This window comes from Peromyscus maniculatus, chromosome 4, assembly GCF_049852395.1.
Source record: "Peromyscus maniculatus bairdii isolate BWxNUB_F1_BW_parent chromosome 4, HU_Pman_BW_mat_3.1, whole genome shotgun sequence".
Classification (NCBI taxonomy): domain Eukaryota; kingdom Metazoa; phylum Chordata; class Mammalia; order Rodentia; family Cricetidae; genus Peromyscus; species Peromyscus maniculatus.
In genome coordinates this window covers 51,167,842-51,185,409 of record NC_134855.1, presented here as the reverse complement: position 1 = coordinate 51,185,409, position 17,568 = coordinate 51,167,842, and the positions used below count along the sequence as shown (strand labels likewise).

Here is a 17,568-nt window from a genome sequence, read left to right as displayed (position 1 = left end):
AAGAATAGAGCCTAGTTGAGGGAGTGGGAAGGGGACTCTCTGAGTGTTAATACTAGAACTTCTGAGCTGGTACCCCTTGGCAAGTTCAGTTCTCAAAACCTCACATTTCCTTTCCTTAAGGGAAAAAAAAAAAAAAGTCCTCCTTTGGGGCCGGGAGAGATGGCTCAGCATTTGAATGCACTTGTTCTTACAGAGCCCCGGGTTTCCAGCACCACATGGTGACTCACAACCTTCTTCTGTAACTGCAGTTTCAGGATCCGACTCCCTCTACTGGCCTCCTTGGGCACCAGGCATGCACATGATGCACATATACATAGGCAAAACACTCACACACATAAAATAATAATAAATAAACCACAGAGAAAAATCTTACTTTAATGGCCAAATGTCTGATGAGCCTTGCCTAATTAATAACAATGATAAACTCTGGAGAAAAGTGACTTTTCTACCTAGAGAGGCTAAGCACAATTTCAGGATACTGCCTATGGATAGTTTGAACAATTTAACATTGCTTTAAAATTTTCTCTTAAGAAAATCCACAGTTTCCGTCAGGTTACTGCGCTTGCCAACTGTCAGGAAGCAGAACTCTTAGCATTTGCTGAGCTACCAGGTCCCAGATGGCTGAATGGGCACCAGCTGGTATAAACCAGCCTGATTCCTGCTCCTTTCCAGATCTGCAGCCTGTCCCATGTCACATTCTCTGACACTCTGTACTATTGCTTAGGCTTTTGGGACAGCAGCCTGCTCACAGCAATCAGGAAATAATATCTTCAGTTACTGACCGGGACAGAAGGTATCACCTCTACATCGAAAAGACCCAGACACTAACACTGATATTTCAGATACTAGAGAACAATTTTATGTTATTAACTTTCTTCTAATTCTTACATGTGAAACTTTGTATTTATGGTAAAATGCTTGAATTTTTTGACCCCCGTTTGTCATTTCATCCTGCTCTTCACCTCTATTTCCTGTTGTCAGGCACTCCAGATTTCACAGCTTGATTGATGCTTGTGGAGGTTCTTGCTGTCTAGTGCACATTTGTGAGAAAATGTTCATAATTCATGTAATTGGTTCTCTTGTTTGGCATTTCTTTCTCTTTATCTGCTCATACTTAAGCAATCCAGATTTGCATTAGGAAGACAAATATTAAACATTCCGGAAGCAAATAAAAATCAAAGCATGCTTCCTAAAGATTGCTTTTTATTATTTTATGAATGCGCATGTGTCTGTGTGCATGGCTTTGGAGGTCAGAAGAGGGTGTCAGATCCCCTGGAGCTGGAGTTACAGGCACTTCTGAGCTGCCTGATGTAGCTGCTGGGAACTGAACCGGGGGCCTCTGGAAGGACACTGAGCCCTAACCACTGTGCCATCTCTCCCGCCCCAAAGCACACTTTTAAAATCTTGGCTTTGCTGTAGGACAGATCTCACTTGTTTGCTCCGATTCCTAATGAAGCAAATGATTGTCCTGGCTACTGAGGGAAAGAGCCTGCGGGTGCTATAAGCTGAACATGAAAGTTTGATTTCAGCAGGTTAATAAAGCAATAGAACAAAAAGAAGTTTTACTTTTGTTCTTTGAGACACAATCTCCTCATGTAACCCACGGCTCAAACCCGCTCTGCTGTCTCAACCTCTCGGGAGCTGGAATTACAGGCATGCATCCCAGACACAACTGTAACAGTTACACACGAGTCATCTGTGGACAGGTACGAGGCCACCCTGGGAGCTGTGACAGTCAATGATGTGCCTGCCACGTAAGCACAAGAGCCTGAGTTGGGTCTTTAAAACCCAAGAGAGAGCTGGACTGGTGACGTGTGCCTGTCAGCTCAGGCCTGGGGGGAGAGAAAGCAGCCAAATCCACGAGCTTTAAGTTCAGTGAGACTCTGTCCCGACCAAGATGGAGAGCCATGGAGGAAAGAGGCAGACTGTGACCTCAGATCCCCACATACATGTGCACACATTACGTGCATGCAAGTGCACATAACACACACAGGCCATGCTGCTATTAAAAGATACTTCTGGAGGGGGTGTAGACAGATGGCTCAGCAGTTCAAGTGCACAGGCAGCTCTTCCAGAGGACCTGGGTTTGATTCCACATGGTGGCTCATAACCATCTGTTAACTCCAGTTCCAAGGGATCTGATGCCCTCTTCTGGCCTTGGGTACTGCATGCACATGGTGTCCACCAGACATAAATGCAGATAAAACTCCCATACACATAAAAAATGTAAATAAAAATGTAAAAACTATTGTCAAAAATTGTCTTAATCTACACTGCTCAGTATAATATCCACATGCCATACATAACTTTTTAAATTCTTGAAAATTAAATCAAGTTTTCAAAAAAAAAAGAAAAACTTCTTGGGGGCTAGGGAGACGGCTCAGTAGTCAGAGTGCTTGCCTCACAGCATGAGAACTGGATTTGGGATCTCCAGAACCCACATAAAAGCTGGGCAGGTGGGGTGGCTTGCCGGTCATCCCACAGGAGGTCGACAGGCAGGGGATCTGTCTGGAATGGGCAAGCTCCAGGTCCAGTAAGAGACCCTGCCTCAGTAAATAAAGTGGGGAGGAATCAAAGTCAACCGTTGTCAACTTCAGGCTTCCACATGTACGTGTACATACATGTACCCCACACACAATACATTCAAACATGCACAAACACAGAGACACATGCCACACACATACACACGTGCTCCCCTCCTGAAAGAATTTTTCTCAGGCAATACACTTATCTATGCCATTTTTAAAAAGTGTTTGTTTTCACAAGTATTACTGGCATTTTTTTTTTTCACCAGAGTCTTTCTAGGGTCAGGAAAGGTAACAAATCCTTCATGTTTAGAACAGTTCCATTTCTGTCCTGCTCTTAACTATCACATTGTCTTTCCTCATTCCCTGTACATTTTTCTTTGCTCATCCTCTGTCATGCAGTGCCGATACCAGAGTTACAGAGCATATGGCTGAATCATTCCTTTGACATACAGGTGTGGCGCAAAGACTTCTGCTGGGACCTTCTGTGGCTCTGACCTGGTGAACTGGCTAATTGAAGTGGGCCTTGCCTCGGACCGTGGTGAAGCTGTCATCTACGGAGACCGGCTGGTGCAGGGGGGAGTCATCCAACATATCACCAACGATTATGAATTCCGGGACGAGTATTTGTTTTACAGATTCCTTCAGAAGAGCCCTGAACAGAGTCCTGCCGCTACTGTGAGCAACCCCCAACAGGAAAGCTATAAAGAAATTGGCCACTCATCTCCATCCTCACTTTCCCCTAAGACTTAAATTATGAAGGCGAGAGCCCCACGTGGAATCGTACCCTCTAGGCTCACGTCTGGCACTTTTAGCTGTGAGGCCTCGGGCAGGTTACCTTCCTGAGCCTCAGTCATCTCGCCTGCAAATGCATTCCTACCCTGCACTGACACGCTCTAACCTTACGTGCATGTAAAGCACACGGGAAACTGACGAGAGAAAGCCTAGAGTTCAACGTTCTGATAATGAACACAGTAATTGCTATAGGTACCACTGTCGTACCGATATTTGAAAATCATTTCTTTCTGCGACCGTTTGTTATAATTTCAAAGTCAGTATCTAACTGGCTGTTATTTTTAAATTGCCAAAGCTGGCAGGCTTGCTGCTCTAAAAATGAACCTTAAGACAACTTTACATTTACCAATAACACTTCCCCCGACAGATTTTTATTTTTTCTAGTAAAAGGTTTTATTTTTCTTTCCACTTCTTTGACAAATACTACCCATTTAAAAATTAAAACTTCTGTTTTATTTTTTAGATAAGGTCTCATGTAGCCAGGCTGGCCTCAAATTCCCTCTGTAGCCAAGGATGGCTTTGAACTCCTGATCTCCCTATCTCTGTCTCCTGAGTTCAGGGCTTATTGGTGGGTGCCACCATGCCTGGCTAACCCCACTATTTTTTAAAAGTAATTTTTAAATTTATTTTTGATAAAACACCGATTTTAAAGCTTTGTCTTGTCTTCTATCTAAAGTACTAATGTGTGCCAATAAGAAGAGACTAAGAACATTAATATTATCTCTATAATTTTCAAGTTAAAAATTTAATTTGAGCATATTCATTCAAATGCTATCAAAAGTATTGCCATGACATGACTATTTCTGGCACTTTCAAAGTATCCTCTTGTAGAAGGAAAATCTATTTTATTTCCTGCATTGACACAGTATATAGTCAGAAGTTTCAAATTCTAAACCTAGCGGAATCCTACCTTTAGAATTCAGTCTTTAAATGTGTCCATGTCTAAAAATGTGTAAGTTTAAAAATGACCAAATGCTGCTTAGTCCACTGAGACCTTCTTGGAAAAGGACTGGAACTAGATAGCTCACAAGCAGCAGGAAGTCTTCCTTCCAGGGCTGGAGGCTGGTAGTGCAGGATCATGGTGGCGGCGGCGGCGGCACACTCAGCATCTGGTGAGGCCCTGGTACAGGTTCACAGATGGAGCCACACATGGTGGAGGGAAGGGCTCTGGTCTCTTCACCCGTAGAAAGGCAAATCCCATTTCAACACCTCTTCTCTCACAAGCCAGTCTTCTCCAAGGCCCCCACACTGCGGCTGGGTTTTCATAACAAGACCGTAACACCTTCAGATAAAGCTTTACCTTCAGTTAATTTGCACATCCTTTGAACAGCCAGTTAATTGTTAGATATCAGTGATGGTTTAATTTATTTTAAACGTTATTTATCTCCTAGTGTTTAATATATAAAAGCCACCTAGAAAATTATTTATGGGGTTAGTGCCCTGACCCTTTTAATGTAGCAAATACATAATTAAAAAAAACTTGCATGGAAGCCTTGTATATTTAAAAAGAAATGATACTTAGTTATGTTCTGATCGTGGAACTGGGATGTTTAGGTGGAAGGGAAAGACACGCCCACAGTCACTCCCTATGCCCATATGCCCACAGTCACTCCCTATGCCCATATGCCCACAGTCACTCCCTATGCCCACACGCCCACACTGTCACTCCCTATGCCCATATGCCCACAGTCACTCCCTATGCCCACACGCCCACACTGTCACTCCCTATGCCCACACGCCCACACTGTCACTCCCTATGCCCACACGCCCACACTGTCACTCCCTATGCCCACACGCCCACACTGTCACTCCCTATGCCCACACGCCCACACTGTCACTCCGGGGCTATGCAGAAGCACCTGCTCTAGCGGCCTCTGGTGACACAAGACAGAACTCACATGCATGCAAGCAACCCAGATTCAAGGGCGGGAATTTGTTTTGTTTGTGAGTAAACCTTACTAAGTCTGCTCTTTCATTTGCACAAATGGAATCTGAAACATTATTTTCCATGGGAGGTTCTAAAATAAAACCACAGATCAGAGTGATTTGCAGTTTCAGATGATAAAGGCCTTTAAGGGATGTTTCTAGGATTAAGGGATAAGCTAATTTTATTAAATGAAAATATTTGTATGTTACTTTCTCACTGACAGCACGTTTCTCAATAAAATACTTATTTTAACTTGCATGGTCAACATCTTTTCCTTGAATAATCCAAATAATGCTGACTCTGCCCCACAAGTCTTGTCTGTAAATTCTCCATGCTTTCTTAAGTGATTTTCCTGGGGCTATCTCATGACCTTGTGGTTCTGCAGAATCTGGAGTAATCAGGCTGTCAGTAAGCACCTTTTATAAAGTACCTTTTAATAACTGGGCACAAGTGGTCAGGTGATGAGTGACAGGGGAAGCACTGTCCAGGATCATAAAATGTTCTTCAGGAAAAGATGGGCTTTACATTTCTGCAGTCACCTGATGAAAACCTCAACCAGTTAATTTTGTTGTTGTTTTTCGAGACAGGTTTCTCTGTGCAGCCCTGACTGTCCTGGAACTCGCTCTGTAGACCAGGCTGGCCTCGAACTCACAGATCCACCTGCCTCTGCTTCCTGAGTGCTGGGATTAAAGGTGTGGGCCAGCATTGTAAAAGTATTTTGTAAAATTCTGTTTAGAATTAGTCAGGCGATTGTGGCACATGCTTTTGATCCCAGCACTCAAGAGGCAGAGCCAGGCAGATCTCTTGAGTTTGAGACCAGCCTGGACTACAGAGAGAGTTTCAGGACAGCCAGCGCTACACAGAGAAACCCCATCTCAAATAAACTCAACCAAATAATACTTCTACAAAACCAATACTTTTACAAAAAACAAACAAACAAAAAACTGTTTCCAAAATTTCACTCTGTGTAATTATTTTTAAGGAAATGTATTGGAGACTAATATATAAACTCTTTTCATCAAAGATCAAACAAATCAAATTTATGTAAAATAATTAAGTTTATTATTTTTTACTCTTACAACAGATAAAATTTAAGAAAACACTAAAATTCCTAAAATACACCCCAAGGCATTAATTACCAACATGAGCATTCACATCAAATATTCTGTTGTCTATACACAGTGAAAATCTCTACAAATTAACTCACATATCCTAATAATCCTCGAAGTTTTTTAGGGCTCAAACTTATGAGGCTACCAAGTTATTCAGGTAAATTATCCAGCTAATTTATTTAACTTTACATTTCTGTAGAAAGGTCTGTATAAATTCTTTTCACCAGTATTTGGATGTTCCTTTAACAAATACTATATAATAGCAAAGCATCCAAGTATAATACTGAACAATGGGCCATCATGGAATGTCTGTTCCACTGTGAAATATTAAATGTATGATTAATTTGGAGCCACATATAATCCTGAGTATATGGAAGGAAAATGCCTAAGAAACTCATTTGTTAGCAAGCTCTAAGGATGAAAAGAACTACTTACATAAGAGGGAGGTACATGCAGAGGGTACAGCCATGAGGCTGGAATGTGCACACTGGGCACATTTAAGGACTTAAAAGACCACCATCGTTGAAAGAAAAATCAAGAACAAATGTGCACTACTATATAAAAGGGGCACAAAATCAACAGCATCTCTTGCTGGCATTTGTTAAGGAGTAAGGCTTTACCCTAAGAACAACGAGCTTGAAGAGGTTTGATTTGGGGGTGGGAGGGACTGCAGAGATGGCTCATGGTTAAGAGTCGCTTGCTATTCTTGCAAAGGACCTGGGTTTGGTCCTCAGCACCCACGTGGTGGCTCACAGCCATCTGAAGCTCTAGGTGTAGAGGATCTCATACCCTCTGAGGGCCCCAGGCATTTGTGTGGTGTGCACAGACATACATGCACCAAAACCCTCATACACACAAGATACAATTTTAAAAGCTAAGAAAAATGAAGTGTAGACTCCCTAGTAAAATAAATGAATAATAAATAAAAAGCACCTGATTATAGAATGGGCCAAGATCTAGATACCTCATCAAAGAAGATGCACAAGTGGCAATAAGCTTTCAAAATGAAGCTCAGCATCATACGCCATTTGGAATTACAAATTAAAAAAAGAGAAAGTGTGAGGTCATGGGTTCAATCCCTGTTACCTAAAAAATGATTAGAATGACCAAATTCTTGAACACGGCCAGGACAGAGCAATGGGCTAGAGGGGGTAGGACTGGCAGCTTCTGGCAGACGGCTCGGCAGTTCCTCACTCACACCACAGGATCTGCAGTTCCCCCAGTTTTCAGCCAAAATGGGTTGGACACTTAGAACGACACAGCAACTTGCACCTGGATGTTTGCTCACAATTGCCAAAGTCTGGAAGCAGCCAAGACGCCCTTTAGTAGTGACACACCCCACAGAAGGCATTACTCCATGCTAAGAAGAAATGAGCTATGGCAGCACAGAGGCATGGGGTGGAAGCTGTGTGTCGAAGAAGCCAAACTGAAAAGTCTGTAAGATTCCAGTTACCCAGATAACAAACAGACTGACAGTTCTGAGGGGATGCAGCATTAGCCTTAGATACTTTTCTAATTTTTCTAAAGTTGGTTAGTATTTGCCTAAAGCACAAAAACTCACTTGACATACTTTCCATTGCTTTAAAAAAAGGGGGGGGGGCTCTGAGCTTTCTTAATTGAGAAAATGACTTAAGGGCACTATGGAATATAATAAACACAGCCCATGCATCATGTTAATGTTTCATGCTTGAAATACTGAACACTAATTACTGTGGTTTTAACAGTCAAAATATCACTTAATATTATGAGGGAATAATCAGATCTCCTTAAAGTAGCTTTGTATCATTTATCTGGGCAGTGAGGAAGATTTTTGACCACCTACATATCATTAAGAACTAATATTTGACTGATAAATTTTAATTTCATCTTTCACACATTGAGGAAAGAGATTAACAATTTTATCCACGTCAAGATGTTTGTTTTGGAGGATTGATTCCATCTCTTCAAATACTTCTTTTTCCAGCTTCCTCATGTGGTCCAACATTGTCTTGCTGTTTTCCTAATTAAAATAATAAAATTAAACACACATACATGAATCTTAACAAAACTCCAATCCACTGCCAAGGTTTATTTATTCTGGTTTCTACTGGTTTGGTTATTCTCCTATTCTGTATATGCAAAAGGAATGAAAAGAGAAAAAAAACAATGGTTTTCTTTGGGGAAAAACGTTGCTCTAGATGCAGTTAATGCACAAATACCAACATTAGCTATTTTTAGCTGAAAATATAAGAACAATCATACAATATTAATAAACAAGAACAGCAACACAGTATTAATAAACAAGAAACTGAGAACAAGACAGGTGGAAATCTGCCTTAACTGTGTATGAAGAAGTTTACTGAAAATCAAGACTGGGGTGTTTTTGTGGATTTACAGCTTGTATATTTAAAGCCAATTTCATCCGATTAAGGAAATGGGCCTGCAGGTACACCTCGGTGGCAGAATGTCTGCTAGCATGCTTGAGGACCTGGGTTCAAGCCCTAGCACCGGGAAAACAGGATAGCAATGAATTCCTTCACACTAAGGAAACAAAACAGTTACGTTCAAGAGGGAAAGGAATAAAAAGATAGTTCTCTTTGTTTCAAGGAAGTGGGGGTGGTGTCCATGACTCTTTGAGAAATCGGCATTTTTCCTATGTGGACTGCTGAGGATTGAACTCAGGACCTTGTGCATGCTAGGCAAATGCTCTACCTCTGAACCCACGTTTCCAGCCTAAGAAGAAATGGTTTTTAAATAGTTGAGAAGTCATCATCCTTTGGATCGAGAGGAAGAACGGAACACTGTGTAAGTCAGCACCACTGCGAACTTCTGAAGAACTATGGGACAGAGCACCCCAAAATGCTGATTCCCAACATGAAAGGGCATGCATACCCTCCCGAAGGAGCAATGCGTTTCGTAATAATGGGGAAAAAGAATTTCGTAAATAAACAGTATTTAAATAATTGACCACCTTTTTGAAAAACAAGCTCAGAATCCTTGCCTTCATGACATATAAAACAGATTCAGGATGCATTATAGAACTAAATGTTGTTAAATTTTATTTATTCATTTGTGTGCATTTGTGTGTGTGCATGTGAATGTGCCACCATGCTTTGCCTGGAAGTCAGAGGACAACTTGGAGGAACTGATTTTTTCTTCACCAGGTAGGTCCTGGGGACTGAACCCAGGTCATTAGTCTTAGTGGTAGGTGCCTTTACCTGCTGAGCCATTTCAACCAGTCCTAGAGAACTCAATATTGTTTAAAAGCACACATATGTGGGCCGGTCAGATGGCTCAGTGGGTAGAAGTGCTTGCCACCAAGCCTGACAATGACCTGAGTTCGATCCCCAGGACCTAAATGGTCAAAGGAGAGAACCAGCTGCAGACACGTGAGTGCTATCATGAGCAATGAAGGATTTGTGGAGGTGGCTCGAGGGACCAGACAGACGCTCCTGCAGGTGTTGCTAAGGAGAATGAACGGAGGCACGAAGGACCGGACAGCCTGTAGTCTCAGTGGCTTTGGAGATGAGGCAAGAGGACCATAAATTCAAGCTCTGCCTGGGTTGTAGAGAGACTTCAAGACTAGTCTGGGCAACTTTAATGAGCCCCTGCCTCAGAAAGTACAAAGGGGGTCGGGGATAGCTTAGTGGTGGAAAGGACAGTCAACAGGTAGTAGGGACCAACGAGAAACATACAAAATGGCTGATCTTTTTCACGGGGGTGGGGTGGGGTGGAAGGGTGGGTGACTGGATGCCTGACTTTAGATAGCCCTTCCATTTCCTTTTTAATCTTTTTTTTTTTTTTTCCTCTCTCCAGGGTTGGGAGGAAAGGCTAGGGAGAAGTGAAGAGGTATGGTATATTATAAAATTATCTTTCTATCTGTTCCACAAAATAAGTACATGTCTATTTCTAGACATGCTATTTCAAGTGATATATTGCTTTTCTAAAATGCTTCAAGTTTTAAAATAATGAGCATCTATCATTCTTGTAACAAAAAACCAAACTAAAACAAAACAACAACAAAACACTAGCTGGGCATGGTGGCACACGCCTTTAACCCCAGCACTTGGGAGGCAGAGGCAGGTGGATCTCTGTGAGTTCAAGTCCAGCCTGGTCTACAATGCAAATTCCAGGCTAGTCAGGAATATACAGTGAGACCTTGTCCCTAGACTAAACAATAAACCAAACCCCCCCAAAAAAACAAACAAACAAACAAAAAAAAAACCCAGCTCGTTATTTTAAGTCTACAAAATCTTGATCACTATTTGTTTTTTGGCAGTCAAGGTATTGGGTCTAGGGACTTTGACATGCCACATAATCACTCTCTCACTAACCCACAGCCCCTTAAATCACTTTCAATTCTAACGCGAGGCTGCAAGATTCAGAACGTTATAGAAAAAGACCAGGTTAACTGCCCTTCAGAGACTTTTCTGGTGTGGAATATGTACTGAGCAAACTCTGCAACTTCACTGGGTCTCAGAATCTTTATCAGAACAATATCTTCCTCTTATAACTAATACAAATAAGGAATAATACATATAAAATACATTAAACAGTACATATAAAACTATATATAGTAAGTGTTCTGTAACTGTTAGCTGTTGTTATTATGTTCAACACTAAATTTTTCTAAAAGAATCACAACATACATACTCTTTTTGTTGGTTGAAACAGGGTTTCTCTGTGTAGTCCTGGCTCTACTGGAACTTGCTCTGTAGACCAGGCTGGCCTCAAACTCACAGAGATCTGCCTGCCTCTGCCTCCCCAGTTCTGGGATTAAAGATGTGCGCCACCACTGCCTGGCCCACAACATACACATTCTTTTTTTTTTTTTTTTTTTTTTTTTTGGTTTTTCGAGACAGGGTTTCTCTGCGTAGCTTTGCGCCTTTCCTGAAGCTCACTTGGTAGCCCAGGCTGGCCTCGAACTCACAGAGATCCGCCTGGCTCTGCCTCCCGAGTGCTGGGATTAAAGGCGTGCGCCACCACCGCCCGGCAACATACACATTCTTAAACAAAGGTCAACACCATATAGCTTCATCAGCCACTATTTCTAACCCTATTTTTTATGAAGGAAAGAAAGAAAGATAATGCTCCACAATTCAAAATATGAATTGAGTTACACCTTCAACTATTCTTACTGTCACAACAAAGACTATAACCTAACCATACCTTACTGTTACTCATCACCTCCAAGGCCTGTTGATGTTTTTGGTAGAGTAGGTGTCTTCTGTCAGGCTTGATATATGGCTTCTTTGCCATGAGCCTTTCAAGTTCAAATGTCGGGGATTTCGTATCCAACAGTTGTGAAACATGTGGTACAAATATGAAAGGCTTAAAAACAGATCTAGAAGAAAGGGTTTTTATTGAATTTGCATGTCAAATATAAAAAAATTAACAATTATTGTGTCTTCCTAGATTCCTTCTAATTGAGGTTTCTAATAATAATGTGTATACTCTAATTGGTTCCTCCTGTTGTGGAATATTATTTTAAGGTGTGTTACATTTGTTTATGCTGTGGAACATTTGTTTAATGATACAAAGATGTGTTGCATTCTTTTATGTTGCATTTTTTAACTCTGTGAAGCTGTGTTACTTTGCCTGTCTAAAACACCTGATGGTCTAATAAAGAGCTGAATGGCCAATAGTGAGGCCGGAGAAAGGATAGGTGGGGCTGGCAGGCAGAGAGAATAAATAGGAGGAGAAATCTGGGAGATGATATCCAAGAAAAGGAGGAGAGGACACCAAGGGCCAGACACACAGCCAGCCACAGAGTAAGAAGGAAAGAAAAGTATAAACTAGAGAAAGGTAAGAGCCCAGAAGCAAAAGGCAGACAGGATAATTTAAGTTAGAAAAGCTGGCTAGACTCCCAAGGCCAGGTATTCATAAGTAAGAATAAGTCTCTGTGTATTTACTTGGGAGCTGGGTGGTGGACCCCCAAAGAGTAAAAAAACCATAACCAACTACACTTGCTACGTTAGTTATTCTCAGCATCATCTTGTACATTTAGGCAAGAATGCAATGTTTTATTTAGCTCTCTATCCCCAAAGGTCTATCCGATGGCCTGGCACACTAAGAATATTAGAAAACTAAAAGTTTGTCATTTGCCAGGGTGACAGCAATCCTAAGTGTCACAGATGGTAGCTATTACTTAAAGTAAAAAATTAGCACCAGAGTTTATGAGACATGGGTTTCGTCCTAGCTACCAAAAGATATCATTAATAATATGAAAAGCTGTAACACTGGAGAAGTGAATATAAAATTGCTTGTAATGTAACATACATTAAGTTTTATATGAGATACTAATAAATTAACTCAAGATATGTTATGAAAGCCCTAAGGACACATAACTTGAATTGATAATATTTTACACTGTACAGGTATTTTCTAAATAGGGTGCATAAGTGTATCTGGTATAAGATCACTTAAGCTGTTTACTGTTATTATCACTTAATATTATAAAGTTGGAAATCAGTAAGAAAAGTGATCTACTGTCTTGACAATGTTAAATATGCTTGTGGGAAAAGGAATCAGCATAACTGCATATAAGAACTCATTAACCTTTTCTTCTCATAAAAATGAGAACCATTATACACACAGAGAAACTGCAAACTAAAATCCAAACAGGCAATGCATTAAAAGTTATAGCCTCAAGAGATGACTCAGTGGTAGTGCACTGTAGAAGACAGGGGTTCAATTCACAGCACCCAAATCAGGCAGCTCACAACTACCTGTCAATCCAACTCGAGAGCATCGTGTCTCTACAGTCACCTGCACATTCATCTCACACACACACACACACACACACACACACACACACACACACACACACACACTTTAAAATAATAAAACTTTAAAAGGAAGTAATTGCTTAAACAAACTGTACTGACAAAATCATCTACACACTAATGACTGTACCCCATCCCCCGACCTCTGGGTGGTTTACAGTATTTGGGGACCTCACCTCTCAGGATGTGGAGTCCCTGTAAAGAAGTGAATGCAAGGAAGGCTGGAATCTTGAGGTAAAACAGAAACCATACTTGCAGTGGTTAGGAATTCCCCCTTCATATTGATGCCACTTGGTTTATCTCGAAGAATTTCCGCCATTGTTTCAAAAGTTATGTTTCCTGAGGAAATAATCGTAAAACTCATCAAACAATGCATATATTTTACAAACCTAAGCTTCTTTTGCTATTGATAAGATAAAACAATACATTTGGGTATTGATTCTCCAGCACCAAAATGGTGTGTGTGTGTGTGTGTGTGTGTGTGTGTGTGTGTGTGTGTGTGTGTGTGTGTACGCGCGCGTGAAGAGTATGAGAGTACGATCATTACTGACCTGTGCCTCGACTCAGCATTTGTATCAGCCACAAATTCACACATCCAATCCGTCGTGGATGCTACTGTGTCATGACGTCTGTTCTGGCACAGAGCAAATACTGACTGACTGTTTAACAACAAAATAAAAAGTCAGTGTGGGGAACACGGCGGTGAAGAAAGCTATGAAACCTATTCAGGGCGCTGGAGGGATGGCTCAGCGGTTAAGAGCACTTGCTGCTCTTGCAGGGGACCTGGGTTTGGTTGCCAGCACCCAAGGTGACTCCCAAGCATCCAGAACTTCCTCAGCCTCCAGGGTGCTGGGATTCAGCAAGCGCCACCATATAAAAAGCACATTAGGAAAAACGCCTCTGAGGGACGGTGGAGAAATAGGAGAGGACCAAGAAACCTCCAGACTGATCCAAGTCTGAACCTGAGTTTAGCAGAAGACAAGGAAGACTTTTGTCTCAGTAGCCCTGGCTGCCTTTTCTAAGGACATCTCAGCAAAGCTGTCACAAGTGAATCCTTGAATTAAAAAGTCAGCCCTGCCGGGCGGCGGCAGCACTCACCTTTAATCCCAGCACTTGGGAGGCAGAGGCAGGCAGATCTCTGTAAATTCGAGGCTAGCCCTGTCTACAAAGCAAGTCCCAGGACAGCCAGGGCTACACAGAGAAACCCTGCCTCGAAAAACAACACAAACAAACAAAACAAGTCAATCTTTGGGGGATGTGTAGTTCCGAAATAGCCCTGCCTGAGTCTCCCTATGGCTCTGCCACTGAGCTATGGGAAATGCAGTCCCACCACCATGGAGCATCTGTGGATTTCAACTGCCTCTGTGGCCACAGAACAAAAGTATTATTTTGAAGTCCATTTGCATTTATTTTGCCCCAGGTACTCCCCGCTTCTTTCTCTTCACCCTCTCCCGCAAACCCTGCTTCTATCTGGGAGCCGCTCCTTCCCCTCCCTAACTCCCACTCTCCTTTCTTCCTTCCCACTTTCCTCACTTCTCTCCACAGGGTGCCATGCTAACCGTGACCCATGCCCCACCACACACACTCCTTCCTTTCTTTTTAATACTGAGATAGAGATTTGCTAAGTTATCCAGGCTAGTTCTCAAACTCACAATCCTCCTGCCTCAGTCTTCTAATAGCTTTGGCTATAGGCATGCAATACGACACTTGACTGGGATTTACGTATTTACTTATTGCCTAAAGAATGTTTTTAGTGCCCAGTGGTGAGTGATGCAATCTCTCAGTTTTGTTTCAACTTTGTATTTGGAGAATATTGTCACTAAGTTGAAATTCAAAAATGTAGATACAGGGCTGGAGAGATGATGGCTCAGCGGTTAAGAGCTGCTTTTCTAGAGGTCCTGAGTTCAATTCCCAGCACCCACATGGTGGCTCACAACCGTCCATAATGAGATCTGGTGCCCTCTTCTGACCTGCAAGCATATATGTGGGTAGAACACTATATACATAATAAATAAATAAATAAATAAATAAATAAATAAATAAATAAATAAATAAATAAATAAATCTTTTTAAAAAATGTAGATACTATTTCTCCACCTTAAGGATGTCATTTTCCTATCTTCTGGGTTCCATCCTTTCTGCTGAAAATTAGCTGTCAGTTTTATATCTTCTTGTGCAAATATTATTTTCTTTAGATGCTTTACAAATTTTTCTGGTTTCTCTCTGAAATATTATGATTATGTGCCCAGTTAGTGTCCGCTTTGTGATCTGTAGAGCTGCTTTGTAGCTTTGATGGCTTTTATTAATTAGAAAAAATTCTCAGCCAGTATCTTTCAAATACTGCTTCTGTGTCTCTCTATTCTCTCCTTTTCTGCTGAGACTGTAGCAAGCTTTCCTGTCAGACTATCTTTGGACTACCAGCCCGCAATTAGCGATCTGAAGACTTATTACTAATTATGAAAGCTTGGTTTTTAGCTTAGACTTGTCTCTACTAGCTCTTATAACTTAAATTAACCCATATTTTTTAATCTACCATGTGGCATTCTTCCTTCTTACACCTCCTGTCTCCTCTCTGTGTCTGGCTGGCAACTCTGCCTTTCTTCTTCCCAGAGTCCTCTTTGTCTCCAGAAGTCCGGCCTAACCTTTTCCTGCCTAGCTATTGGCCGGTTAGCTATTTATTAAACCAACCAGAAGGCATCTTGGCAAAGACACATCTTCACAGTGTAAACAAACATTCCACTACATGAGACACCACACACACACACACACACACACACACACACACACACACACACACTTGAGAGATGTTTTCTCTGGATCCATACCCCTCTCATTTTTTCTTTATTTTCTAACTTTTCTCTTTTTCAATTAGGGTATTTTCTACTGACCTTTTATTTGCTATCTTTCTTCTCTGCTGTGGATGATTGATTGACAAAAAAAACTGATTGGCCAGTAGCCAGACAGGAAGTATAGGCAGGACAAGGAGAGAGAATTGTGGGAAGTGGAAGGCTGAGGCAGAGAGACACTGCCAGCCGCCAAGATGAGAACAGATGTTAAAATACCGGTAAGCCACAAGCTACATGGCAACTTATAGATTAATAGAAATGGGTTAATTTAAGATATAAAAACAGAAGAAACCTGCCATGGTCATACAGTTTATAAGTAATGTAAGTCTCTGTGTGTTTACTTGGTTGGGTCTGAGCAGCTGCGGGACTGGTGGGTGACAAAGATTTGTCCTGACCATGGGCAAGGCGGGACTGGAGAAAACTCCAGCTACACTTCTCTGTTTAATTTGTTGTTAAATCAATCTGATGAACTCTTAGCTTCAGTTACATTGTTTTTCTGTTCTATCATTTCCACTTGGTTCCCTAGTCAACAGATTAAATTCTCCATTTTCTCTTTCTCATTGCTTTTTATTTCCTTCAAGACAGGGTCTCACTATGTTACCCTGGCTGGTCTAGATCTGAATATGTAGACATACAGGCCTTGACCTTGAGGCCATCCTCTCGCCTTCTGAGTGCCCAGACAGTAATGTGCCACCATACCCAGCTCGATCCATTTTCTTCATCTAATTCTCAAACATATTTTTTGTTGTTAAGAAAAAGTTTTAAAGTAATTTTAACTTTAAATTCTGTTTCTAATAAAGTTAGTATGTGAATAGCCTGAGAATTTGTTTCTAATGTCCACTTTTTTTTTCTCTTGGTTTTCAGTCATTTGGTCCTATTTCTTGGCAAACTTGATAATTTTTTTTTTCCATTTTCATGTGTGTTTATACACATTTCACATGTGATTACATGTGGTCATGCACATGCATATGAATTCATGTGGAGTCTTGAGGGTGATGTCTAGAATCACCCTAATTCCTCTTCCACCTTATTTACTGAAGGGCCTCTTAAGCAACCCAGCTTGCCAGTATAGCTAGCTAGTGTCAGGAGTCAGCTTGTCCCAGGGATCGTGTCCCTTGCCTTCCAGGGCTGGCATAAAGGCAGGCACCACACTCATCTGACATTTACTGTGGTTCTGGGGATCTGAACTTGGGTCCTCATGCTTACACAGCATGTACTTTAACTGAGGTCCCCGCAGATGGTTTCTGACTGAATGCAGAATATGACAAATGAAAATTTGTAAAGGCTTTGCATGGACTTTTCTTTTTTAAAAGATTTATTTATTTATTCAGTTTAAGTATATGGGTGTTTTGTCTGCATGCACATCTGCACACCAGAAGAGGGCACCAGATCCCATGGAACCACTGTTATGAATGGTTGTGAGCCACCATGTGGTTGCTGGGAATTGAACTCAGGACCTCTGGAAGCGCAGCCAGTGCTTTTAACCACTGAACCATCTCTTCAGTCCCCAAATTTGGATTCTCTTTTCGTTTTGTTTTTGCATGGAGTTTTCTTACATCGGGATTTAATAATCATCTGGAAATAAATAGGATACATAGA

The 17,568-nt window shown here is 41.4% G+C and overlaps 2 protein-coding genes across 12 annotated transcripts in view; one reads left to right on the top strand and one right to left on the bottom strand.

The window, feature by feature from the left end:
• Gpr155 (G protein-coupled receptor 155) overlaps window positions 1–5,503 on the top strand; it is a 43,467-nt gene extending 37,964 nt beyond the window's left edge. For all 4 annotated transcript variants that reach the window (XM_015988049.3, XM_006972433.4, XM_042275462.2 and 1 more), the window contains one exon: window positions 2,981–5,503. In XM_015988049.3, the coding sequence (XP_015843535.2) occupies window positions 2,981–3,278 (298 nt within the window). In that variant the 3' untranslated portion in view covers window positions 3,279–5,503. The remainder of the gene's footprint in view (window positions 1–2,980) is intronic.
• A 783-nt stretch (window positions 5,504–6,286) lies between these two features.
• Scrn3 (secernin 3) overlaps window positions 6,287–17,568 on the bottom strand; it is a 30,521-nt gene continuing 19,239 nt past the window's right edge. For 5 of the 8 annotated variants that reach the window (XM_006972436.4, XM_076569677.1, XM_042275468.2 and 2 more), the window contains exons 6-8: window positions 13,300–13,462; window positions 11,508–11,682; window positions 6,287–8,358 (exon numbers count right to left, since the gene is read on the bottom strand). In XM_006972436.4, the coding sequence (XP_006972498.2) occupies window positions 8,188–8,358; window positions 11,508–11,682; window positions 13,300–13,462 (509 nt within the window). In that variant the 3' untranslated portion in view covers window positions 6,287–8,187. Of the gene's footprint in view, window positions 8,359–11,507; window positions 11,683–13,299; window positions 13,463–13,674; window positions 13,783–17,405; window positions 17,545–17,568 lie in introns of those variants that run through there. The other 3 variants (XR_013050516.1, XR_013050517.1, XM_076569678.1) reach the window with 2 other exon arrangements.